We start from the raw sequence: 27756 nt of genomic DNA on the forward strand, positions 1-27756 counted from the left end.
TCCACCACCCAGTGCCAACGCTGTTGGGTTCTGAGCAAAATCAAAGTCCTTTCCTCTTTCTGGGTCCAGTTTTCTCCGTTTGCAAAAGGAGGCAGCTGGAGTAGATGGTTTCCCAGGCATCTTCCAGCTCTTGACAGTCAGTCACTGTACTGTGCTTTTTTTGGTGGCAGCACATGCCTGGGACTTTTCTTTCCCCTCAGAGGGAATCTGATACCCATCTGCTCAAGTAAATTAATGTTCCCATCCTGCCTGACTCATTTGTTAGGAACAACAGGTTCACATGCCAATTTTAAAAGAGAAGGCAAAGAGGGTCCAGAAAGAGTAAAGGGGGAAAGGTCCCACATGGTCCCTTTCTTAGAAAACCAAAAACAGCACTATTTTTAGGACCAAATACAGAGAAACTGAAGTGCAATTATTGCTAACAGACCCTCATGTGGAGCACTGTCAAGTTTATTAATTTAAAAATACTTATATTAACAGCATTATTATCGAGCACATCTGTGCCAGACACTGTGCTAAGCCCTTTATACTTTAATCCTCACAGCAACCTCATGAGCTAAGTACTATTATTATCTTTTTAACAGCGCTAGGTCACACAGCTAATATGCGGCAGAACTAGGACCTGAACCCAGGTCTGTTAGACTCCCAAGTTCTGGCTCTTCAAATGGCTTCCCCATCTATTCTTCACGGTAGACCTATGACGGAGCAGGGCAGGGCTTATCACCTTTAAAGACGGAGTTTCTCCGAGAGGCTTGCGATTACACAAAATACACAAGACACTTAGTAGTAAGGAAGCCTGGCCCCAACTCACTCCTGGGTTCCTAGGTGAAGGCTCTTCCCACCCCAAGGATCTGCTTCTTCCTCTTCAGCTTCATTTATCAGCAAAACCTCAGAGCTGAAGGCAAGCGCGGAAATCCACTCTCCCGGTCCGGTGGTTTTACAAGAGGGGAAACCAAGGCACCGGCTGATTGTTCTACGGCGCGGCTAAGCCTGCAGGTGTCAGCAAACCGTGCAGGAGCGCGGAGCTGCTGACGGCCTGAGGGCACCCCACCCCCACCACCCTCGGTCCTGCCAGGATCCTGACTCCAGAAGCCAAAACAGATGCTCAGCCTCTGTCAGGACCAAGCGGCGCCTCCCCGGGAGGCGGCCCCAAGGCGCCCGAGCCCCCTCCTCCTGGCCCGCCCCCTGCTCCAGGCCGGGGGCATCCCGGGGACGCGCGAGGAGTAAGTTCGCCCGCAACCTCCGCGGGCCCGGCCGCCTCTTACCTCGCAGAGGGATCCCGGGGGCGCTCGCCCAGAAGAGTGTCCGGGCCTCGGAGGCCGCCGAGGTCCTGAAGCCGCCCGCTACCCCGCCGCCACCGCCGGAACAGCCGCGGAGCCGGGAGGACTGCTGCTCCCGGCCAGGGGCGGGCAGACACACCACGAGCGCCACCCCGCCCGCCCCGGGGGCGGACAGTTGCCAGGGACTCCTGCGGGACGCGCGCCGTCATGTGACGCGCCGGGCGGGGGCGCGGCGGGAGGGCGCCTGCGAAATGGGCCAGCGGACTGGGCTCTGCCTCCAGACCATCGCAGGGGAAAAGGAACCCCGAGGGGTTTCTGCAGGGAGGGCTGCGGCCCTGCAGCCGAGAGGACAGGGAGGGAAGAGAATGGGAGACGCGAAGGGGGCGGGCCGGACTTCAGATATGGTAAAGGCGAGCTTGCGGATGGAATAAGGCTTGTATTGTGTGGCCCCCAAAGGGGCATTAATAGAAACCGTGGGCGGAATTTGCAGGAAGACATGGTAGGGTTACCATAAAGAATATTATTCCAACCACCAGAGTTATCTATCACCTGTTTCAGGGGGTGGTGGGCTCCTTGTTGATGTGTACATAGGGGCTGGGTTCATTTATTCAACAAATTTGAGCACTGATTATGGGCCAGACAATGCACTAGTAGTATACATTAAATTAGTTATTATATGTATAGCGCTTACCGCAATGAGTGCTACATATTAAATGTTGTGTTAGTTGCTACTGTTACTATTAGTAATACATAAATGAACAAAGCTGATAGGGTTCCTGTCCTGAAGTTATTTCTCAAGTGGAGAAGGTAGACATTAACCAAATAATCATATATTTAAATATATATTTTCAATTCTGATAAGTGCACTTAAGGAAAGAAGTAGTAGGGGGCAAGGAAGGGTAGTTAGGGAAGACTTCTCAGAGGAATGATATGGAGTTAACCAGGTGGAAGAGGGGCAGGGAAAGCCCCTTTGAAGTGTCTTGGGCCGAATGGGGCCAGGGTAGAGGAGAGAAGATTGCTCTTTGGGGAAATATAAGATATCCAGTTTGTCTGAAGCTTATTGAGTCAAGGGGAGAACTGTGCGAGTGAGGTCAGGGAGGCAGGTAGAGATCAGATCATGCAGCACCTTGTAAGGCCATAAGGAGTTAAACATTTTATTATGTAAAAGGAAGCCCCTGAAGGGGTGGAGGATATGGGTGATTTGACATGTTTTTTAAAAAGATACATGGAGAATGGACAAGGGTAAGAGTGGAAACAGGGAGATGGGTTAAGACTTAGACTGGAGTAATGTAGAGAAATAGATTTGAGATACATTTCTGAGGCAGAGTCAACAGAACTTGGCTTTATTAAGATGGGAGCTAGTTAAGGAGAACATAAATGGAAGTGGGGGAGATCAAGAACTCAACTTATATTTGAGATGCCTGTGAATCATCCAAGTGGAGCAATCAAAAAGGCAGTTGAATACAGACTTCTGGATTTTACAAGAGAACATGAGTTCTCTTCTAAAAAGCTTTTAGAAGAGATTGATTGATATCAGATTGATATGTCTGTGAAGAAGTAATTATATCAGATTGAGCCTTGGACTAACTGACCCCTGTGATCCCACTGGCCTCTGCCATCTGTCAGTCCCTGGTTCTATAGAATGTAGTCTATAAAAACGTATTCCATCTATTATTTCCAGATGATGAATCTGGTATTATTACAGATTCTAGATGAGATGTAAGCTACTGTGCATTTGCTCTCTTTTATAAAAGTAGGGAAAAAGACTAAACCTAAAGCAAACACTTTAGTTTAAATAAAGACACAAAGCTGTACCCAGAGTAGACAGATAAGGTAGAAAGACCACTCTGACTTAGTTCAGATCAGAACAGTGGTGGTTCCATGCTGCAGTGAGCTTGATGATTCATCTTATTATTGATAACTGGCAAAACTATGGTATGTTTGATCCTTTGAAGTGTCCCATCGTATGAAACTGGCAGTGTAGATAGGTCTGCCAATAAGCAATCATAAATAAGCCTGCATTTCTGAATTTGTGCCAGTCAACATTATTGGTTTTGGTATTTCTGTAACACAGCCAACCCTTCCAAAAGAGTGCAACAGCAAGTTAAATCCTAGTCTACTGCTCTTTCTACAAGAGCATGCTGTCTCTTTCCCATTAGTGGTGTCAGCATCACATGTCACATGGAAAGTTTGATTGTATATATACATACTTAAATATAAGAACATCATTTGCACACTTCAGTTGAGTCCTCCCTTCTCTCTGACTTCATCTTTCCTGTGCTTAACTCCATCCTACCACTGGCTGGCAGTTGATTTTTCTCCTTTAGACTAGAGAGCACTCACTAAGAAAGCGAGGCTCAGAAAGAGTAATTTGTCCAGGGTCAACATGGTAGACATTTACCATCCTTTTCCTTTTTGAACTCCTTTCATACATTTGGGAATCCTCCACCTTTTGAGCCTTGTTGGGAAGCAGAGCATCGACTTTCACTATAGAAGCTAAAATTCCAGATATTTTCTTAGCTTTTTTCATGTGACCCTGACCAAATAAATACTCCCCAGACTTTGAATTGGGAGCTAGAGACACAATAAATTGGGGACTAGGAATAATTCTCTTTGGTGATCATGGCAAGTGCAACAAAGTCAAGTTCTTGGAGCAACACTGGCTGCCATGATAGTAACAGGATATAGAGTTCATCTGTGCCTGTGGCTTTGGCAAAGTAAGTGGCAGTTGTCTAAAGCTCAGCAGAGATGGTGTCTTCACTGTACCAGTTCTATGATGTGGGTCACATAGTGAGTGTTTAGTGTCACAGTGACAAAGGGAGATGTTCCCGTTACCTAGTCTACCAGCCTGATTCTCTAGGCCTCCTGGTGACGCTGCCCTAATTATTACCCTTTCAATAAATTACTTTTCTCTTTAAATCTGCCAAAATTGGGTTCATGTGACTCATGTGGTCACATAATAAATGGCAAAGTTGAAGTTGGAACCCAGCTCTTTCCATACAGACCTCTACTTTCAGATAACCCACATTTAAAAATTATATTGATGTCCCTAAATCACCCTTTGTTCACCAAATTTATACTTTAATAGTCAGTTGATTAATGCACATTTCAAGCAACTGCATGGTGGAGCAGCTGCCAATGGAACAATTTCAAATGCAGCAGCATCTTTGTCTGTATAGCTGTTTGTGTAACTAAAAATTTTTTTTTTTTTTGCATTTTTGTCCTTTATAGACATAAGTGGAAAATGAAAATACTATTACTAATGTAACTCAGACAAAGAAGGAAACTTGGAAATGCTTAAAAGTAGCTCTTTAGCCTTGGTAGAATGCTTGTTGGACTTAAGCCAGCTGTGTGCTTTATGAATGAAATAATTTAAGAACATGTTCCTAACTCTGAAAAAATTTCATCAGACAGTTTAAAAGAGATTTTATAATGTTTTTAGGTCTCAATTACAAGTCTATTGCTTTGCTTTCAAGCACGTGTTCAAGAAAACAGATATCAAACATACAAATGGAGGCAAATAGCACAAATACCTATCTGTAATATTGAGTACATGTAGGAAACATGTAACAACAGTTCAGGGTCTCCCGTGTGATGTCCATAATATAGACTAGAAGAGATCTTATGCTTTATTTCTAATTTATTATTGTAGTCTTCAAAAAATAGGTTAAAAATAGGTTACAACAAATTGTTCTAATATATACTCTGGCCAGCAGATGTCAGAATGGGATCTCTTTCTTAAGACTGGAATATGAAAATACAGTAAGAAGAATTTCTGCAAGGACTGAAAGTTTTCTTGTTCTGTGTTCATCACACTGGAGTCACACTGGCCTTCTTTCTCAAACAAATTTAGTAACTTCTTGCTTCAAAGGCCTCCCACTCTGTATCTGGCACTTACCATTCATTGAAATTTTTTTTTACTTTATCACTTCCTAAGGAGCTCTCCCTGCTTCCTCCTCAACACAAAAGGTATGTTCTCACAACTACCTGTAATTTGCTGTCATAGTAGTGTATTTATGATAAAGAAGAGATTATCGGTGAAATTATGTAGTGTCTGTCTCCCTTGCTAGATTGTAAACTTCTTAAGGATAGGGACCACAGTGAATTCTTCTTGGTTGTATCCATCATCTATCCCTGGCCTTCTGTAGTCTCTGAATAAATATTTGTGAATGTATGAAGCTACCTCCATGAAGAAAATAATTTATATGTTGAAAAGATAGGAAGACTGCCACAAAATAGATGGGGAATATTTCTCTGAGGACCATAGTAGTGTCTGGAAAGTCAGTATTTCTCCACCTTCAATTCAGGCCCTTTGTTGTAAAGTTACTATTTATTCTATTCTACCTTCTGGAACAATTATTTGCTCTGTGATAGGACAACACTTTTAGTTTTTAAAACAACTCTCAGAATCTTAACTATAGATCTTCAGGCTAACCACCGCTAATCCTTTCAATTCTCTAATCCCTCTAATCATTTCTCTAGTAGCACGGTTCCCAGATCCCTTCAGTACCCCAAGTACTAAATTCTATTCTGGCAAGATGGTTACCCTTGAAGCATCTGTCCATATCTGGAGACTTTAAATGTTGGACTTCTGATGCAACCTGAAACTTTTATTTTTAATTTTATTTAATTATATTTAATTTTATTTGACTCTTATTCTTCAGAATTCTTTCAGAATTGGCAGAGGCCTTAAGGTAAACTAATTGCTAGTTCCCCAAAGCAGGCCCTGGGCCAACTAAATCACCTGGATGCTTTTATAAAATAGATTCCTGGGTTCCATCCATAGCGATTCTGATTTAGTAAGTCTTTTGTCAAAAAGCTTCACAGGTTATTTGGTGTGTAGTTTGTTTTGAGAAGCACCTCTGCATACGATGTTTGAAACTGCCTTATGTAACATACTAAAGTGTTCTTTCCACTATTATACTTCAATCTCTCCTATGGCAAGGAACTCACCACCAAGAGGTATCTAAGTATGAAAATCCTTCTAACCATCCTTATTGTGCATTCTTTGATTTCCTAGGTATATGACATCCAGTGCCTATTTACTTTTAAAAATACTATGTGAACAGAAAATCATTTACCCATAAAACATGAAGTTATCTTAAGAGTCTTTTTTTCTAGCAATAAAGAAGAATTAAAAATATGCTAATTTACCATCTTATTTATACATGGTATTGTGGTATATTTTGGATTTAGATTTCCAATTTCGAGGTTCCCTCCAGCCTTTCTTATGCTACTCTCTTTAAATGTGAAATTAAGAGTGATCCAAGTCTTATATGCTAAAAGAAAAAAAAAATAGTCTGCAAAAAAAAAAAAAATGGGGGGGGGGCATTAAATGCTTTCTGCCAAAATGGGACATATAAGCTTTAACTTAAGGAAGTGAATTGTTATTTTATAATCAACTTCTAAACAGTAAAGAGCTTGCCTACAAAAGTGAAGATTAAACATGTAATAATGTGGATGAACCTTGAGGACATTATGTTGAGTGAAGTTAGCCAGAAACAAAATACTGTATGGTCTCACCACTATGAACTAACATTAATGAGCAAACTTTGAGAGTTAAAAGCAGATAACACAGGCTATCAGGAGATAGAAAGAGGGTAGCGATTGGGCATTTGATGCTGAAGGAATACAGAATGTTCTGCAGGATTAACTGTATAAATCCAGAAATAGCAGAATACTGTATGATGGTAGGACAATACTGTAAATACACTGAACAAAGATGTCTGTGAGTAAAGCTGAAAGAGGTGGGATAGGGGAATGTATGACACCAAGGTAAAGATAGATGATAAACACTGGGATGGTATCACGGATGGCAAAAACTGGAGTTGCCAATGAATGCTACTAAATGTACAAATATAAAAATGTTTTTACATGTGGGAGAACAAATGAATGTCAACCATGCAGAGTGTTGAAAAAGGGAGGTATTGGGGAAAAAACACAATCAAAGCAAACTGGAATCTATGGTCAACAGTAACATTGTAATATGCTTCCAGTAAATGTAACAAAGGCAATATACCAAAGCTAAATGTGTATGAGGCGGGGATATAGGGGAGGTATATGGGATTCTTGGTAGTGATGTTGTTGTCTGTCTTTACTATTATATTCTATTGTATGACGTTTTAGTTTTTTTTATTATCTTTTTTATTATTCACTAAAAAACTCACTTTTTTTATAGTAATCAATATGTTCAAATGCTGACTGTGGTGATAAATGTACAACTATATGATGATATTGTGAACAACTGTACACTGTGGATAATTGTACGGTATGTGAATATATCAGTATAAAATTCTAGGAAAAAATATAAATAGGGATAAAAATGCTGGAGAAAACATGGACAGAGGGATGTACTTATTTACCATTGATGAGAAGGCAGAATGGTATAGCCTTTCTGGAAATCACTGTGGTGGTTCCACAAGAAGCTAAGTATGTGAGAGCCATAAGGTCCTGCAACTTCATTATGGGGTATGTACTTGGAAGATCTGAGAGCAGGGACATGAATGGACATTTGCACACTGGTGTTTTTGGCGGCAGTATTCAGGATTTGCAATGGATGGAGGTGGCCCAAGGGTACATCCACTGATGAACAGAATGGTGAACTGTGGTGTATGCATACAATGGAACATTGAGCAACTAACTACGAGAAGTGAAGCTGTGAGACACACAAGGTGAACGAATCCTGTAGACAGCTTTTTGAGTTAAGTTTGCCGGAAACAAAGGCAAACACTATAAAGCCTCATCAATATGGACTAACTACAATGTGTAAACTCAGAATTGAATCAAGCACAGCCTATCAGGGGAACGGTTATTGTAATGGCCCCTAGCTTGTAAGCTCTTACTGCAGTCAAATCTATTCCTGAATTGCAATGGCTATCTCCAGACTCTGAGATGCTGATCCCTTTGTGTATAACCTATGGGTCTCTGGAACTTTGGGTATCTGTGTGACACCTAAATGTCAGAGCTAGAGCTCAGCAGATAAGAATGTCAGTATTAGTGTGTATAGCAACTGTCAAAAAAAAAAAAAAAAAAGGCTGAAAAAGAGCCCAGATCTAGTTAAGACTAGGACAAATCAGGCCAAAGGGTAAAGGTTGAAACTGACTGTGTTTTAAAACTTCAACTTCCATGTGAGACCAAGGGAAGAGATGTTTATTTGGTACAGTATTGCTGACAGGGTGATGCAGGAATGAGACACGGACACAAAGCTAAGTGTCCTGGGAGCAGGGGACCCACTTGCCTCTTGGGCTAAGTGGACGCCAATGCATCTTTGCTCCAGCTATTTATTAGAGCAGATCACGTGCATATGCTCGAGGTCCTCGGGCTCGGGAGAGCCCACCAGATACCTACGTTTACATCAGGTGTAGTTACATCAGGTGTGTACATCTTGTTTATATCAGGAACGTCATAGTCACAAGACTTACATCAGGTGTATACATTCACCATCATAGTCACAGGTTACACATCTTTACAGGGCGGGCCTGCATGGCATTCTACGCAGGCCTTCGGCTCAGCGTTCTAAGCCACCACCCTAGATATGCCTCAGGCAACATGGAAGACTCAGTTTCCCACAGTACAGGATCTATATTTTCTAACCATATAACTTCTACAGTTTGTTCAAACACCATAATTACATAGAACTTCGAATAGGAAGTGAGATATGGTAGATTTGTATAGGTTAGAGTGTAATAGTGACACATCTCAAAGTAATTTGGGCAGAGAATAAAAACATATATGCAGGGGCCCCCTGAGGAGCCAGGAGAAAATGCAGAAGTGTTGGACTTCCTCACCTGGATTGTTGCTGATGACGGTTTGGTATGCCAAGCCCTCTATCTTGGGGCTTGCCCTTATGAAGCTCGTTACTGCAAAGGAGAGACTAAACCTGCTTAAAATTGTGCCTAAGAGTCTCCCCTTGAGTGCCTCTTTGTTGCTCAGATGTGGCCCTCTCTCTATAGCTAAGCCAACTGGGCAGGTGAACTCACTGCCTTCCCAACTATGTGGGACCTGACTCCCAGGAGTGTAAATCTCCCTGGCAACACAGGACATGACTCTTGGGGATGAATCTGGACCCGGCATCATGGGACTGAGAACATCTTCTTGGACAAAAGGGGGAAGCGAAATTAAATGAAAAAAAGTTTCAGTGGTTGAGAGATTCCAAATGGAGTCGAGAGGTCACTCTGGTGGACAGTCTTAAGCACTATACAGTTAACCCATTTTAGTTTTTAATGTATTGGAACAGCTAGAAGTAAATACATGAAACTATCAAACTGCAACCCAGTAGCCTTGACTCTTGAAGATGATTCTATAACAATGTAGCTTACAATGGGTGAGAGTGTGATTGTGAAACCCTTATGGATCACACCCCCTTTATCCAGTGTATGGATGGATGAGCAGAAAAATGAGGGCAAAAACTAAATGAAAAATAGTGTGGGATGGGGGGGATGATTTGGGTGTTCTTTTTTACTTTTATTTCTTATTCTTTCTGGTGTAAGGAAAATGTTCAAAAATAGATTGGTGTGATGAATGCATAATTATAAGATGGTAATATGAACAGTTGCGTATACACCATGGATGACTGTATAGTATGTGAATATATCTCAATAAAACTGAATTTGATTTAAAAAAAACCAACCATCTCAAAAAAAAAAAGTGAAGATTAGGTTCAAGAGGAAAAAACAGGTCTTAATAACTTTCCCTCCAACTTCTTTAATAGCAGGCAGTTTACTGAGCTGATAACAATATTTTATGAAGCATAATCTTTTAGATTTAGTAGGTTTTAAGATTTTACTTTTATTTTATATTCAGTAAAAACTGTCTTTTAATTGTTTCATATGCTTGAGACCAATGAAAACAATGGTTATTATGAAAATAAAGTATTTAAAATTTTAGTTGATGTAAAGATTTAATAGTAAGCTTATTAAACTTTAATCAAAGGTGAATTGAAAACATAAAAACTGTATTTTACAAATGACATTAAGATGAACAATTCATTTGATTATTCTACATTTCTTTGTTTTAACTCTTTTCTACCAATTTCTAAATACTGTTTTGGGCAATATTCTTTATTAGTTTAAATCTTATATATTGCTTTTCTCCCATCAGTTCAAATAATGAAAGGTATCATAAGGCAATTCAAATTGAATTCTGGGAAGAAAAGCATCAGATAAGCTCCCATTGCTATATTACATTCAGCAGTAGTCTCCACTGTTTCAGCATTGTCCCATAAAAATTAGGCTTTAGTCTCTTGGTATCATGAATATATTTGTACCCAGCAATTTTTTTTTTCTCAATGAATGCATAGCATAAGTTAGGGGACAGCAGTCCTTGCCAGATACCCCACTGATACTTCGTTGTGAGACCAACAAACTCTAATATACCATCTCTTGTGGTAATAGCCTGAAAGGCAACCAGTTGGTGATATTTCTTCAAAAACCAAATCAAAATGGATGGATCCTGTTTTTCAGAGTATAAACTTATCTTTCGATTGAAAATGGAAAGGTATTTTCAGCATAAACAGGTCTTCAAGGTTATTGCTCCCATTCCTGCAGTTGATCTCAGCAAGACCGACCCCTCTATTTTCTCCCTGCCCATTAGCTCCCTCCTGCCTTTCCCTCCTTATCCAGCTTGGATACCTTGTACATTTCAGTTACTCCCTGCTTTTGTCCATTCATCTCACCCATGTGGCAAAGCCCCAAACCTGTATGAATCCAACTTGCCATTTTCTCCAGGTTGTCTCTGGGCAAATCCCCCAGACACTAACCAATTCATGGTCACTGATCTTAACTGGCAAACAAAACAAAACAAAACAAAACAAACAAAAAACCACACTCGACAATGCTACCTTTTTCTGGTCAGCTTACTCTCACATCTCCACAATTACTTAAAACCTTCTCTAATCTTTTATCCAATGAATATTGAGTGCTTACTGGCCAAGCACTCTATTCAGCAGTGAATAATACAGACAAAAATACCTGCCCGCATTGAGCATACACTCTAGTGATGTGATACAACTAAAAAATAAGGAAAAATATATTAAATGATAAGGGCCAGGAAAAAAAAAATAAAGCAGAGAAGGGGGGATATAGAATGCTCGAAGGGTTGTAGTAAAAAATTGAAGTACAATATAAATACAGAAAATGCATTTAAGTTTATAGCATATTGTGTTTTTACAAACTGAAATATCCTATGATCCCTAAAGGAGGTTGGAAAGGCCCCACTGAAGAAATGACCTGAAGGAGAGGAAGGGAGGCACTTGAGTATCTAGGAGAAGAGCATCCCATGCAGAGGCAAGAGCCAGTGAAAGCCCTGAGGCAGTAGCATGCCTAGTTTGTATGAGGAAGCAAGAAGGCCAGTGTGGCTGGACTGCAGTGAGAGACCAGAAGAGGTAATGAGGATCAGATTGTACTGGACCTTGTGTGCAACCAGAAGGACTTTGGCTTTTACTTTTTGAGATGGGAAGCTTCCCATTGGAAGGTTTTTTGAGCTGGAGTGACATGATTTTAAACAGGACCATTCTGAATGCTTTGTTGAGAACAGAATGTGAAAGGGTAAGGGTGGAAGCAGGGAGATCAGTGAGGAGGCTGTTACAATAATTCAGAAGAGAAGTGATAGTGGATTGGACCAGGTTGGTGGCAATGAAGTTGGTGAGAAGAGGGAAGATTTTGACTATAATTTACAAGTAGGGCCAACAAGATCTCCTAAGGGATTGAAGTGGGGTATGAAAGAAAGGAGTCAAGGATGCCTCCTAGCAGCAGGAAAGAGTCAGGAATTACCATCTCCTGAGAATGAGGGAGGAGTAGGTTTCACAAAATGGGGAGGGGGGGATTGAGAGTTTGGGGACAAGTTGGAAATTAAGGGAAGAGTAGTTTAGGAGTTCTCAGCATATAAATGGCATTTAAACCATGGGACCAATCAAGATCACCAAAGGAGCTAGTGTGTAAGAGTCTACACTGTAGATAAAGAGGGGAGGACTGAGGCATGGGGTACTGCAACTTTCAGAGGTTAAAGAAATGAAGAAGAACCACGAAAATAAACTGAGGAGGATTGGGTGAGTAGTTTAAGAGGAAAATCAGGAAAAGTGCTTAGATAGGGGCACAGACAGTTCCTAACAGGAGGGAGGACACAAATGCTGATGGGTGGGCAGGTATTATGGGGGAAGTTTATGGAAGCTGTCTTCTGGTTGCTTCTATTCTCTCAGTGAAACAGGAAGCAAGGTTATCAGCTGAACTTGAAAACGGGAGAGGAGATGGTGGAGGTGTGAATTGCGAAAAGATATGAAATGTGTCTGAAGAAAGAATGATTAAGTAGTGATCCTGTAGGACAGCGCAATGGGCCCAACTTAAGTTGACAGATATGGTTTTCCAAGTGGAATCTGTGAAGATGTTTTTCTCCAGCCACTTTCAGCTACATAGGGCAGGCATGCACAGAGTAGGCAGAGTTGGATTTAACTAGGGTTAGCTTTGGTCAGGGAAGGAGAATGAATCTAGAGGGAGGGAAGCGAGTTGAAGGTGTATATAATGAGAATGATTAGAATAATGGCCAAGAGAATCTAAGCTGAGCCATGAAGAGTGTGAATAGGTAGCAGAGTGAACAGACTATAGGAACCTGATGGGGCCAAAGAACTATTTTAGTTGAAAAACAGGATGCTTGAAATTTAGTCTAGGGTATGACACTGGGGTTGAGTAACTAAGGAAAGCAAAGGTCAGCATATGACCTCCTAGAGAAAGCAGAAATGTAACTCTCTCACCTTTTTTCCACCAAATCTAAACCCTTACCACATGTAGTAGGCAGAATAATGTCCCTTTCCTCCCACCCCAAAGATGTCCATATCCTAATCCCAGAATTTGTTTTACCTTTCATAGCAAAAGGGACTTTGCAGATGTGTTAAATTAGGATATTGAGATGGGGAGATTTTCCTAGATTATCTGGGGGGATCCAACCTAACTGCAAGGGTCCTTATAAGAGAGGATCATCAGAGGAGTCACGATGACGACGAGGTCAAAGTTATGTGGCCATCAATCAAGCAATGTGGCAGCTTCTTGAAACTGGAAGAGTAAGGAAAAGATTCTCTTCTAGAGCTTTGCTGATTACTTGATTTTAGCCCCAATAGGACCCATTTTGGACTTTCCACCTCCAGGAGTGCAAAATAATAAATTTGCCTTTGTAAGCCTCTAATTCTGTGTCACAGCAACAACAGGCAATGAATTCACATTTGTAGCACCCCTTTCTCCTCTTCCAATTACTGTTGAGCTGTATTCTTCACATCGAGGGTAAATCACTTATCTGTTCTGCCACCTTTATTATACACTGTGTGATCATTTTTGAAATATTTTCTGATTTTGCATTTTCTCTTTATACACTTTCTCTCTCTCAGCCATAATCATGGTTACTATCTATCTAGAAAAAACTCCCAATGTTTATTTCAAGCCCAAATGCTGGTCCGTATTTGGATACCCAAATGGCAACTCACTATCTTCATCTCACAGATACTTTCTCAACTTAGCAGATCCAAAACTAAACCCATTATTTTTCCTTTGCAAACCTGCTCCATAATTCACTAAGCAGTACTACCAATGTAACTGCTTTAAGTCAAAAATTAAGAAGTGTTCCTTTGATTCCTTTCTTTTCCTCACAACATATACCCAAATCAATACTGGTCTCTGATGTCACCCCCCTGACCTCCCCTTCAAATCCAGTTGCCTCATTGCATCCCACGTTGTTTTAAAAGGGCAATTCTGAACTCTCCATCTTGATCAATATGACCCCCACCTAACCCTCCCTTCTCTACTTTTTTTCCTTAGATAACCCAACAAATTCCTCAGGTGTCTTTGTATGTCATTTTTTCAGAGATGCTCTCTCTCAATCTCCAACAAGGTTAGATCCTTCAGATATTCACATGGCATCTTATGGTAGTCTATAGGTCTCAAAAAGGCAGTACCATATGTGTCTATATCCTGAGCTCCTGGCACAGTGCCTGGTGCACAGTAAGAACTCAATCATTTTGATGAATAAACCTGTAACCTCTAAGGCTTTTTAAAGTACTGATTCTATGATAAATTGCTTTCTCCTAAATGATCTGCAATAAAATAAACATTTATTACCTTTAAATTAATAAAATAGTTAGATGATTTCATGGCCATTTCACTTTGTCTAATTCTGGTCTTTAGTGCAGGTGTCCTGCAGGCCCAATCCATCCTGCCATCTATTTTTGTAAATATTGTTTTATTGGAACACAGTCATGCCCGTTCATTTATATAATGTCTATGGCTGCTCAAACTGCAGAGCTGGTAGAGTTGATAAATATCATAGAGCCTGTAAGGCCTAAAACACTTACTATCTGACCCTTTACAGAAAAAATTTGTCTAGCCCTGCTTTATAGTGCCCTGTATGACGACCTAAGCTATATGATCAAGATACAGTAAATGAGAGTAAAATGCCGAGCTGAATTCCTTTCTATACTATCTTCAAAACTCTCTGGTACCTGATCTTAGAGATAAAGAGACATACTTAGCTCAAGCAAAGGAAGGGGAAAGAAAGGTAAGTTCAGGTTCTTATACTCATTCTTCATACCAAATCTTGGCCCATGTTTGCCCATCTGTAAAATATGGAACACACTGTAATTGTAATGCTAACTTACTTCACTGGAGACCTACAAAGAGCAAAGATAAAGCAGTTTAAAAATGAAACGGTGCACTGGCAGCAGGACGAACATTAACTTAATTTAGTACCAAAATTCTTATTCAGCTCTTTCATATCCCTCTATACAACCTGTTTCAGGGGTATTAACATTTTCTCTCTACTATCCTCTTATCTTTCCATGCTCCCATTTTAAGAGTTTACAAAATTGAAATTTGCTATTGTTCTTTACTATTTTACTTTATATATAGTCAAAACAACTACATTTTAAAGCTTCTTCCTCTGCACTGCCAACTCTTTTCTAATGTAGTATTTCAGAACTAAAAGTCTTGCACCCCCAATGGAGTTTAGTCTGAATTTTTAAAAGCCGGCTACAAAAACTAGGATTAACTATATAAACTGCATCACCACATTTTCTCTTATTCCACTAGAATCCAAGGTAAGGCTTAAACTTTTTACCCCCAAGAAAAACACTGAGAAGTCAGTGTGCAGTATCTGAAACAGAGAATCATGAAGCAACAATATAATCAAGCTATTTAGAGACATGGAGGTAAACAGTGCTATGACTAGCTCAGAGAGCGAATGTAGTTGTCTCCGGGGGGAAGGCTAAAAACCGTATCCCTCCCCAAATGATACAACTTGGAAATACAGGATTGTTTTCCTTTGGTGGTGTAACATATTCAGCGTCAAGCAGTAATGTTGCCTTTCACAAAGACTGCTTGCCAGTGAAACATAATGCCACTTCAGTAAGATTAGCAAATTCTTCTGGTTCAAAACAAAAGGAACCCAATATAATACAGCTTGTAATAATCACAAAATTAAAAAGTCTCACAAGTGATTGCAGGTTTGCAGCAGAAAGTGGGATAAGAAAAATAAAAACCCAATTTTTCATAATTGATACATTTATAGACTAATGATGCTGTGTTTAAATGTCATTGTTGGGCTGACTTCCACAAAACAACTAATTGTCAGGGACTCCTCATAAATACACTCCTGACAGAAATAAAAAGGTAAACAAAAATGATTCCCGAGACAGTGCCATTTCAGACATAAGTACCCTTTAATACTTGCTAGAACATGGAGTTTAACATTACTTACAATTATACCAACATTCACGGGGGCTGAATATCACAGGCATAAAGGTGCACTATGACCACAAGAAGTCTTTTCATACTTCCCAAACAGTCTCCTATTTCAGCTATAAAGGTTGGTCACCAGAGCCAAGCTTGTTCTTAACAAGTAGAATTTTTATGTCCATTCAATCAAAGAGTTTCTTACATCTTTCCGGGCCTATTCACTTGCAGAAGGGAGCAGAAACTGTAACCAGGATCTTCATCTCATGCATTCACATGTGAGGCCCAATATTCATATGCTGTCCAATTTCTTTAAGATAAAAGGAGCTGAAAGAAAAACAAACCCAAGATTAGTTTTCTACTCTCACAGTGAGGGAAAGCCTTAGAGGCCCTGTTCAATGCGTTTCTGGAAACACCTCCAAGTGATGGTCAAACCTCTGCCAGTACAACTGAGCGAAGGGGACTCTCTGCTTTGCAAGGCAGTCCACTCCAACGTCATTAGCTATGGCTATTATTCATTCTCACACTATACAAAATCTTTTTTCCAGGTAGTTCTCCTCCTTGAGGCCATAAAGAGTAATTCCAATCCTCTTTCCATTGACAACTCTTTACCTGCTTTCTGCACAGCAAACAAATGGATACTTTCACCTTTAAAAACCCACTTAAAGAAGGCAGAGAGGGGAGAGAAATAACCCTGAACAAGGAAACCTGAAGAGCTGGACTCATATTTTGATCCTCCTACTGATATATCACTTGTGTGTTCCAGATCACAACTGAAACAGTGCACCTCAGTTTTTATGAGGAGGTCCAATAAGATGGTACATGTAGAAATGTCTAGGAAACTAGAGAGCGCCATACGCATCGAAAGAAATCGTATTTTATCATCCCACGAAAAAACGCTAACAGAATGACCATCTTTCTCACTCAAATTAATAAAACAATGTTTATTAAACTGAAGATAAAAAGATTTATCACAAGCTGACAAAGCCAGCAGTTTGTCCAATCTTTTCTACTAATTCTTAATTGGAAAAATAAAAAAGGAACAGTAATGCCCATCAGCTGATGAACAGATAAATAAAATGTGGTATATTCCTGCAATGGAATATTTTTCAGCCATAAAAAGGAATGAAGTACTGTTACATGCTACAACATGAATGAACCTTGAAAACATTATGCTAAGCGAAAGCCAGATACAAAAGGCCACATATTACATGATTTCATTAATAGGAAATGTCCAGAATAGGCAAATTTAGAGACAGAAAGGTTAGTGTGACTAGGGTTCTTTTTTGGGGAATGGGGAGGGACTACTAATGGGTATCAAGTTTCTTTTTGGGGGCGAAGAAAATGTTCTAGATTTGGATAGTAGTGATGGTTGCACAACCTTGCGAATACACTAAAAAACACTAAATTGTTCTCTCTATGGTATGTGACATATCACAATTTTAAAAAGTGAAAATGAAAAAAGAACAGTTTTCTCCTTTGAACAATTCTCTGCTCATGTTAAAATGCCAAGTCATATCAAATACAAAGGTCACTGAAAGAAGCAAATATTTACTGGCAAATAGGTCATCAAAGGAAGGTGTAAGATGAAAAAATTAAGAATAAATTTGGGTGTTTCAAGAAGTTGTTCAATGAGCAGGAGGATTTGGGAGTTTCTGTTCTTCATGGCTCCCTCTCCTGGGAAAGCAGAGTAATACCACAGACAGTAAAAGGGGCATTAAGTGAGCTCTAGCATAGGCCCAGTATGTGCCTCCTACAGGATGACCTTGGTATGGCCTTCAGTTAAACCACTACTGCCTCTCCATCAAGACCTGCCAACGATATACAGCACGGAGCAATAAAAAGCCTACTAATGTAATGAGAATGAGGAGACTTGGGGCTAGTCATTTCTGAGACTCTTACCATAAAACCAGAGAACTGATGTATAAAGCTGTTTCCAGCTTTAACATTCAGTGTGCCTGTAACTGATACCTTGCCTAAGTCCCCTCTGAAAAACAGGATTCTCGTTTGCAAAGGGCATATAAGAATTTTAGGCCCTGCATTCCTCAACAAAGGGCTATTATCAAGACCAAGTAACGGAAATAATTTTCTGTCAATTGTAAATTCAAATAAAACCTCAAGTATTATCATTAATCCGATAGACTCGCACCCTCTTATTCCTTCAGAAAACAAAACAAAACAAAACAATTATTTACTTCATTCTCCGTACAACTAAACAAAAGGAGAAAAATCTCTTGGAGTTCAAAAGTCAACACTGAAGGAAGGAATTCTGGTATAGAACTAAGAGCCCTGGATTCTAGATAAAGAAGATTCACTGAATCCCTGACTGACTTTCAGTCAGCCACTTCCCTCCTCCGGGACTCAATTTTTTGTCTGCAAAACGAGGCAATGCTCTGAGGAGTACTCTTTTAACTCAAACGCTCTTAAGGCTGGGCAAGCCAGGCTAATTACTCAACGCAGGCCCGACCACCGCGTGGACATCCGTACCTCCACTCGGAACTACTTAGGCCGCACAGACCCCTAACTCCCCTCCGCCCAGGACCCTCGCCTTTTCTCCTGTCCGCCATTCGGCATAGCTCAGTTGCACAAAGGCTGTCAGCAACCTTTAGGACCGAGGTCGGGTGAGCTGGGGGGAAGCTTCTCGCTGGTCTCAAGGCCGCGTATTGAGAGGACACTCACTGACTCGCAGCAGGGCCACGTAGATAAGAAAGTTCCGTATGGAGGAGAGCACGTCTTCGCGCATCTTCCGTTTCATTTCCTCTGGGTCCAGCTTCGGCGCGAGGCCCTCGATCCGGAACATCGCTACCTCACGCCTCCCAGCAGCCGCTCTCCGCTCTTCTCAAAAGCTGTCTCGCGCCGGAACTCGGCCCAATCCCACTTCCTGTGCCCGCCCCTCATTCCTTCAGGTGGTACGGGAGGCTGCGAGGGACACTCGGCATCCTACCTGCGCCGCTCTGACAAAGGGTGGCCTGAAGGGGGCGGCAGCAACCTAGGCTGCTTATTTAATAATCTCTCCCTTAAAGTGGGCGCGCCCCACTGCAAGGTGCGTTTACACCCGGAGGAGGCGGTACACATAAGGAGCAAAGACGGTGCACGTAGGTACCACCGTAAAAAATAATAGCTAACATTTATTGAGTATTCAGTACTCTGTATGATCCGCAGTGCTAGACACTTCACCATGTTATGTCATTTTACCCCGTTTCACCCCATGAATTATAATCTTCATTTCCTACACGAGAAGAGCACAGAGATCTTAAAAGCAATGGCAACAGCAAAACTTTTCCAAACATGTTTTAAAATACCTCAGTGAAAAAAAGCATTGGTGGGGGGGGGGCGGGGGTTGTGCTGAAAAGAGCTATGGGGTGTTTTGCGTCCTGAGAATTGTTTAAAATGGAGAGTGATGAGGATTGGACAACTAAGTGATGATAATGTGAGGTATTGATTGATTATTGTGGACAGAACATATGCTATATGAAATTAGGAATCCCCTGCTTTACAAGTTAAGCCCTTCATCTTGAGGCTTGCTCTTGTGAAACTTATGGCTGTAAAGGGGAGGCTAAGCCCACCTATAATGATACCTAGGAGTCACCTCCAGAGAACCTCTTTTGTTGCTCAAATGTGGACTTTCTCTCTCTAAGCATTACTCTGCAAACAAATTCATCCCCCTGCTCACCCTCCCCACGTGTGACAGGACCCCCCAGGTGAGTGAGTATCCCTGGTGATGAGGGACACGGATTCCAGAAATGAGCCTGACCCTGCCATTGAGGGATTAAGAATAGCTTTTTGACCAAAAAGGGGAAAAGAAGGCAATAAAATAAGGTTTCAGTGGCTAAGAGAATTCAAATAGAGTTGAGAGGCTGTCCTGGAGGCTACTCCTATGCAAGCTTCAGCTAGATATGCCAAATGGCCACACTGGATAAGCCCAAGTCGATGGCAGTCTTAAAAACCCTAAAGAATACCCGGGTCCCTATCTGAGACTCTATGAAAGTTTCACTCACTAAATTTATTCTTCAGAATCTTAAATCCTCCAGAATGCTCCTATGCCTGCTAAGACCCAAAATCCAGAGGCAATAGCCTCTTCAAGAACATCAACCATTTGCATCCCCTTTTCCCATAATATTGACACCCCTTTTCAACATATACAAATTAGGGTGGTCACTGCCTAGACATCCCTGAAGATCAGGAAAATGATTAAACTAGAGGAAGGGGTAGCAACAGACAAGATAGAATTTAACAAAGGATTTTGAATACTGAATCCCTATATAATTTTCTTTTTCTTAGATGTTAGGTTATTAGAATAGTAGAAGGAAAGACCTATAATGGTGGAACTGTAACCCATAACATTCTTTGAAATTTTCTCTATAGCTACTTGTTAAATTATAGTTTGAAAGTTATCACCTTTTTGCATATATGTTATATTTCACAATAAGGAAATAACAAACTATGCTACTGTGACCCATAGTATTCTTGGATATTTCCTGTATAGCTACTTGTTAAATCATACTTTGAAAGATATCACCTTTTTGCATGTATGTTATATTTCACAATAAGAAACAACTGAAACTGTGGGACTGTAACCCATAACATTCTTTGAAGTTTGCTCTCTAAGTACTTGTTAAATTGCACTTGGAAAGTTATCACTTTTATGTAAATGTGTTATCTTTTGCAATAAAAATAGCATTGGGGAAGAGAGATGAAAGAATATTGGCAAATCATTGCAAACTCTTGAACTGGTAATCAGTACATTATTTTAACTAATTATTCTAGTCTTTCTATTTTGGTCATGTTTGAAGTTTTCCCTGATAAGTTAAAATAAAAAGACAAAGATGGTGAAACGTGCCCAAGATCACACAACTACTAAGTGGCAGAGCATTATTTTAAACCTAGTTAGGCCTGTGGATCCCAGAGACAATATTTTTAACCTTTTCCATCTTATTACTGTATTCTTATTTCTGATGTTAGTTGATTCTTAAAAATTATAACATTGGCTAAGTAAAACAACAAGAATAAAGCATGTTCAGATCTGTTCAACATTTTATAGGTGAGGAAAGGAAGGCTCAGAGACTGAGTGCACTGCCTAAACTCATTCTGCTAGTGAGTGGCAGAGTCGGGGTTCTAGTGCAGATGGTTATAATGGCAAGTTGAATTCTTTCTCCTGCATCCTACTGCTCCTCTGTTGGTCTTTAACATTAGTGCCTGTAAGGATGGGCATCCCTGGAATCACAAGGTAGGAGTTTAATATGATCAGGAGATTTCCTGTCATGGAATCATTGAAACAGTGTTAATAGGCCGCTGCCCCCAAATTATGCATGTCAAGTAACTGTATATTATTCTTAGACATGGCCCAGATGGATGAATTGCTAACATAATTCTAAATCGGAATATTCCTTCTTGGCTGCACATTGTGTAATAACAGTGAACTTTGGATAAATTAGAACAGTAATTTACTATGGGAGCAACTAATAACTATAAGAATCACCGCTTACTTTCCTGATTTATAGAATGTGAGACATCAGGGAAAGAAAGGGAACTCATCTGTATTCAAGTTTTAGGAATCTCTTGTGATCTTTAATTTATGCCCTGGAATAGCAGAGGCTGCTCTGGAGTGAGAGGGCCTAACTCCAAAAGATGGTCTCCAGCTGACCCCTCCTGAGAAACAGAGTGAGAAAGTGGCACTGGAAAGCAGCAGGGGCTGTGGAAAGAACCTGGGCAGGAAGACTGGAGACATGGCTGCTAGATCTGGCACTGCCATAACCAGCCACATGACAAAGGGACAAGTCTCTGTTTCTTGGCAACCCTGTTTCTTTCGTAGTGAGGGGAGGGGATATGATTAGATGTTCTTGAAAGTACCTTCTGGTTCTAATAGTCTATGTGTTTTCTGTTCTAATTGTGTCATCTCTGTAAAGAAAAAAAGGACATTTTGGTCTGGGTGTATGGATATCAAAATATTATCAATTAGATTGGAGTGATAAATGCATAACTATATGATGGTACTATGAACAGTTGATTGTACACCATGGATGATCATATGGTATGTGAATGTATCTCAATAAAACTGAATTTAATTTAAAAAATATTACCAATTGTGGCCAGACATCAAAACAGCTAGTTTGTTCTATGTTAGGAGAAATAGTAACAATAAGTCATAGCTCACTCGTCTGAATGGTGAGAGAAAATGGATGGGGAAGGAATGCATTCTTACTATATGATACCAGTAACTTAGACATCTAATGCTGATTAAGTCTAGATAAACAGTTCACATATGGAACTACCAATTTTTTTTTTCTTTACGGAGATGTATTAGGATTACTTGCCTGGATTCATAGGGAAACAAAAAGGGGAGAAACTAGCCAAAAATCATGTTTCTTGGTGAAAAGAATAACAGGTTTTTAGCATTTAAATTTTATTTATCCAATGCCGTATTAAAGTAGCACCTGTTTACCTAGCAGGTGATGTGGTGGCAAATGCTGGCCTTTAAAAGGGCAACATTAGTCCCATAACAATCCTCTTAGAAAAATTTGGGGCTTGCCCACCTGAAGGTAGAGTGGATAGAAATATGCAGCAGTTGTGTCTTGGGGTGAAGCACTGGTTCTGAATACAGTCTAGAAGGGTGAACTGTCCCTGTCTCAGAAATGATCATCCTGAGGAGCTCTGTCTTCCCCTTTCATGGCTCCTCAGATTGTAATGGTTGAAGCCCATTAAAAGAGGTTAGGCTTCTTTCTTTGTCTTTTTTTTTAGTATCCTTTTTTTTTTTTTTTTTTGGAGGGGGGAGCATTTTTGGCATCCAGGGAATAGTATTGTCCAATTATAGTAGGTTTAGGTGAGGCAAATTGAGAGAACATGCCTCAGGAAGTCAACCTTGAAGTGAGTTGTTTCACCTCTTGGACCCCTTGTTGTTTTCCTCATTGAGATGATGATGGTAGTCTAATCTTTAAGTCATTTGCAGCTCTAACATGCTGGAATGCTGTGCTCATCTTCCCTGTTCTTCCTTCATAACCTTGAACTAAAAGCTAAAAGCAAAGGATTCACTGTGATTTCTCATGAAAGGCAAAAATTAAGAGTATACAAGCATAATTTAATACTGATATTTGTATTATTTAGTCTGATTACAGAGAAAATGGTAGCTGATGTCATAGCCTGTCTTGTTTTCCTTTTCGATCCCAGGAGGGACTTAGGAGCCATTTCCTTTGCCTTGACTTTCTAGACAGTACTGTACAGAACCATTCGGTATGTACAGACTACCCATAAAAGAATTAAGTGTTGTAATTTCCATTTACTGGGGAAGAATTTGTATTTGCAAGGTCAGAGATCGACAACTCATGGTTGGGGAATAAATCCAACAGAAAATCACAAAAACCTTATGGTTCCTAATTCATAGGGAACTATAGGCTTTGGGTATGAACAGTTCAACCCCTGCATTTGACAGATGAGGAAACTGAGGCCCAGAGGAAAGCTAGTTAGAGGCAGAGCTAGCTTGGACTGGAGTGGATCTCTGGGTTCTCAATTTAGAACCTTTTTCATCATACTTTACTGCTTTCAGTACTTTAACCATGAATATTCTCATTGACCATCCTCCCTTGTGAGGTAAAATTGGAAGAATGGAGTGCTGTTCATCCCCAGTTTGGGAGGGACAGGATAAGGGGTGGCTGCTATTCATCAACAGGCTGAAGGGCAGCCCTTCTTTTCTGGTTCCCACACCCTTTATCAGTAATCAGTCTGCACTGCTTTATCATCCAGCTCTGCACCTCTCCTTCCTCATTCCTTCGGGAAGTGAACAGGGCCTATAATTCCCAAAATAACCTCAGAGTCATCTCTGGATGCAAGGTGAATGAAAAAAGGTCAGGACGAGGACCTGGGGGAGGGTGCTAACATGAGTCCCCACCAGCTGATGGAATAAATGACTTCCAGAAACTACTACCCAGCAAGAGGCAGCTTCAGGATGAGGGGCGTTTTGAACCTTAAAGGATGAGAAAGATTTTGATAACCTTCACCTCACTGGTATTGTCTTTCTGCAATATCCTGTTTTCTGTTCGTACATTTAGTACTAGATGATTCACGAATGTATCATCTCTCTCCAACTAGACTATAAGCGCCTCAAGTAAAGGAACATGTTATCCTCTATTCTCTAATCCTCCAAACACCCGAGCACAGGTATTTATATATGGTAAATACTCAGAAATTACCTCCTGAGTGAATGAATGAATGAATGAATTTCACCTCGCTGATCTTGGAATTCATGAATAGATAACTTTTATCTTAGGTCAAAAGAAAATTGTCCCTAAAAGAAATTTACCCAAAGTTCTGCATAGTATTTTTATATAGTTGCTTATTTCTCACTGTCTTATTATGACTTATTTTTGTTTGGCTAAATAAAAATCATTAAATAATTTTAATGTATCATAGGAAAAGTTAAAGAACAAAATTTTAAAATTTATTTTCTTTTATTAATAACAATATACTTGTATAAAATCCATATGATTCTTTTAATAACTTACTTTTTTCACAAAAATTATAAAATTATAAAATTTAGGAAATACAGAATTAAAGAGAAAAAGAAAATAGTCCCCCATAATATCCCACAACCACTATTGACATATGGGTTGTAATCTTTTCAGCCTTTCTTCTTTCATTCATATACATATGTAGGTCTGTTGTCTGTCTCTCTCTGTATATGTATGTACATATGTGTATAAGTGCATATTTATATATATATATTCACATACCCATTTATATTTTTTTTTACAAAAATCTACCATTTTAACTGGCTATTTAAGTTATATTAACCATCTTTCTATATCTTTACATATTCTTCTAAACATCATTAGTAATGGCTGCATGATATTCCGTTTTATGGATATACCATAATTTATTTAACTGAATTTTACTTTGGGGATTTAGGTTGCTTTTATTTTTTCCCTATAAATAATATTCCAGGGAACATGCTAGTAACACTGTCTTTAAATTTTTCCAATCATTATAATTATTGCTTTAAATTCAGAGATCTCTATTTTTTCCATTGACTCTTTTTTTTCTGAGGAAAAATCCACTTTCTGGCTTAGGTGTCAGATCCTTATATCTTCTCCACTGTAATGGCACTGTCTTTCCTGATTGGGATCACCAGGAAAAGTCCACCAGTTCTATCTGATCCATTTCATCAGTTTCTTCTACTTCTTTCCTCTCAGGTAGGACCTTTTGGAACTACAAACAAATGGGTGGGGGATTTTGTTTGTTTCTAGAAGAGGTTTACTTGTTTGTGCTAGAAGTCCTTCTTAATTTGCAGCAGGAAAAGAAAACATGTTCAAGGACTTAGTTTGCATTGACATTAGCTGGAGTACACACTAATTTCCAGCCATCTCCCTCCGGAGGTTGGAAAGTTGATTTTTCACCCCCATCCCACTCAGAAACACGTGGGTATAGTTTCTTTCCTTTCAATAAAAGTGCAGAGTTTGAACTATAGTAGGTGCTCAATTAATATTTATCAGATAAACAAAAGAAAGGAAGGAAAGAAGGGAAGGAGGGAGGAGGTTCCGGAAAGAAGGAGGGAGGGAACGAGGAAGGAGAGACGGAAGAAGGAAGGAAGAATTAATGTTTTAGTGATTCAGTGATTACAGGTCTACCTCCTACACTGTTAGTCTTGCTCTCACCCCAAGTGAGGAGCTTTTTGAGAAAGCAGTACATTAACGCCTTATTTCCAACCTCCACAGGAAGCAAAGATGAGGCTACCAGTGTCCATTATCCATACCCTGCTTCCAACCTTTATGAAATTTTCAGGATGCAAACCTGCCTGATCAAAGCCGATGAGTACATACCCACAAGGATATATACCCACAGAGCTTCATAAAGGTAGGAATACACTTTGTTCTTACATATCAAAGTTGTATTGCTATACATGCTACAAATTATGAATGAAGGAGCATGCCAGTCTTCCTATTACATAATATTTAGAATTCACTTGGGGAGAATAGAGGCCAGGCCTTAATATGTGAAACCTTATCCTAACAATTTTCTTTCAAAATCTCAGGTCTGAAATGGCGTGAAAGGCCATCCAAATGTTTTTTCATGTTTGGTTCCAACCTGCAATATCCCTGCTTCTGCTTGAGCATCATCTGGCCCCTGTTTAGCATCTCCAGTAACCAGGAGCTCACCACTTTCCTGGGCAGTTCCGTCCATCTTTGGATAGGCAGCTTCTTGTTAGAGGCAAAACCTGCCTCTCCATACCATGTACTCCTGGTCTCAGCTACATCCCTCTGGAGTGTCAAAAGCATGTCTGAGCATTCTTTCTCATGAATGTTTAAAGGCAGCTTGGGTCCTCCCTGATGCTTTTCTCTAGGCTAAAAATAATTTTTGCAAAATTCTCTTAAAATCTTCCAGTTTTCCCTTAACCACCACCTTAACTTTTCTAGTTAGCAATGATGGATTGGTTTACTCTGAACTATCTGGCCCTACACTTCACACACAGACTCACAGACACACACACACACACACACCCCAAGCTGATGGATCAAGCATATTGGATCCCTGGAAAGGGCTTCTAAGACTCAAAGCCAGAGACTTATTTGTCTTTACTCAGAGATTGTCTCTGAACAAGAAATGTGTACCTGAGTTATCTCTCTCTGCCCCCAGGTCTCTCACAGTGGTAGATGGAGTTGCCTGGCCACCCAGTTTAGTCCTTGGCTTCTGCATTGTGAAATGAAGGCTAGCCCTAGAAACTATTTAGGAGAGGTAGAGTTGTTGCAGTGGGAAAAGCCTGGGCCTTGGTGGGATGATTAGGTTTAAATTCCAGCTCTATCATGAAGTTGCTTTGAGACCTTGTGCCAGATGTCTAACTTTTTTGAGCTTCTGTTTCTTCATCTGTATCAGACAAATACAGTATCTACTTCAAAGTGATCTTTTAAGGCCTATATAAGATAATGTACCTAAAGTGCCTGGCTCATTCTGTAAAAGGTAGCTACTGCTAATAAGAAGAAACACTTGTTCATTAGAAAAATGATGGTTTAGTCAAATGCAAAATGGAACAAATACTTTTTCACTATAGCCATATCTATCATTTGTCAGTCCCATTTATCTCTGGCCTCTGATTCACAGCAAATCTTTTTAAAAGAATGACCTGCACCCGCAATCCTCATGTCCTCATCTCCTATTCATTCTACAGCCCAAGAACATATATGGCTTCTGGCCCCATCCATTCTCAGAAATTGCCTGTACTGAGGGAAGTTCTTATTGCCACATGGGCCTTGACCCCTCTGCCATATTTGACACTATTGGCCCCACATCCTTTCAGGAAAGCTTTCTTAGCTGCAGGAACACCACATTCTTTTGATTTTCCTCCTACCTCTCTCCTACCTACCCAGCAGCCTCCTTCTGCACCTTTTCTTGGGTCATCATTTAAATGGCAGCGTTCTTTAACATTCTGTCCTGGAGCCTTTTCTCTTCTTTACTCACAGGGAATCTAATCTGGCTTCAATTGTCTTTTTAGGCTAATGATTCACAGCCTATGTCTCCAGCGCATATATGTGCTTCAGAACCATAGGCCTATGTATCCAGTCAACCTCTTGACTTCACTGTCTACTTGGATGTCCCAAGGGTACCTCACACTCCACCTGTTTAAAGTAGAATCTATCATCTTCCCTTCTTAATCAACCTTGCCTCCTCTGTTCCATATCCTAATGGTTGTCAGGACCATCTATTCCTTCCAGTTGCTAAAGCCAGAAATCTGGGAGCCAACCTTGATTTTCTTCTCCCTTGCACCTACATCTAAGTAACCTTAATAT

The 27756-nt window shown here is 40.2% G+C and overlaps 2 protein-coding genes across 3 annotated transcripts in view; both read right to left on the bottom strand.

The window, feature by feature from the left end:
• FBXO10 (F-box protein 10) overlaps window positions 1-1396 on the bottom strand; it is a 66790-nt gene extending 65394 nt beyond the window's left edge. Inside the window, exon 1 of one of the 2 annotated variants that reach the window (XM_037798513.1) lies at window positions 1266-1396. The gene's annotated coding sequence lies outside the window, so the exon portion shown is untranslated. The remainder of the gene's footprint in view (window positions 1-1265) is intronic. The other variant, XM_037798514.1, reaches the window with a different exon arrangement.
• Window positions 1397-15953: 14557 nt separating this feature from the next.
• On the bottom strand, window positions 15954-18863 carry TOMM5 (translocase of outer mitochondrial membrane 5). The gene is made up of 2 exons (XM_037798123.1): window positions 18665-18863; window positions 15954-16312 (listed from the first exon to the last, which is right to left on the bottom strand). Exons 1-2 carry the CDS (start codon window positions 18783-18785, stop codon window positions 16278-16280), a joined length of 156 nt encoding a protein of 51 aa, XP_037654051.1. The 5' UTR covers window positions 18786-18863; the 3' UTR covers window positions 15954-16277.
• Between the last annotated feature and the right edge of the window lie 8893 nt (window positions 18864-27756).

This window comes from Choloepus didactylus, chromosome 10 (assembly GCF_015220235.1).
Source record: "Choloepus didactylus isolate mChoDid1 chromosome 10, mChoDid1.pri, whole genome shotgun sequence".
NCBI lineage: Eukaryota > Metazoa > Chordata > Mammalia > Pilosa > Megalonychidae > Choloepus > Choloepus didactylus.

Excerpts from the sequence above, each read along its gene's own strand:
- TOMM5 (XM_037798123.1), bottom strand. The coding sequence starts at position 18,785 with ATGTTCCGGATCGAGGGCCTCGCGCCGAAGCTGGACCCAGAGGAAATG. Across the intron at positions 16,313-18,664 it reads CGTGGCCCTGCTGCGAGTCA|CTCCTTTTATCTTAAAGAAA; the intron begins GTGAGTGTCCTC and ends TTTTTCTTTCAG.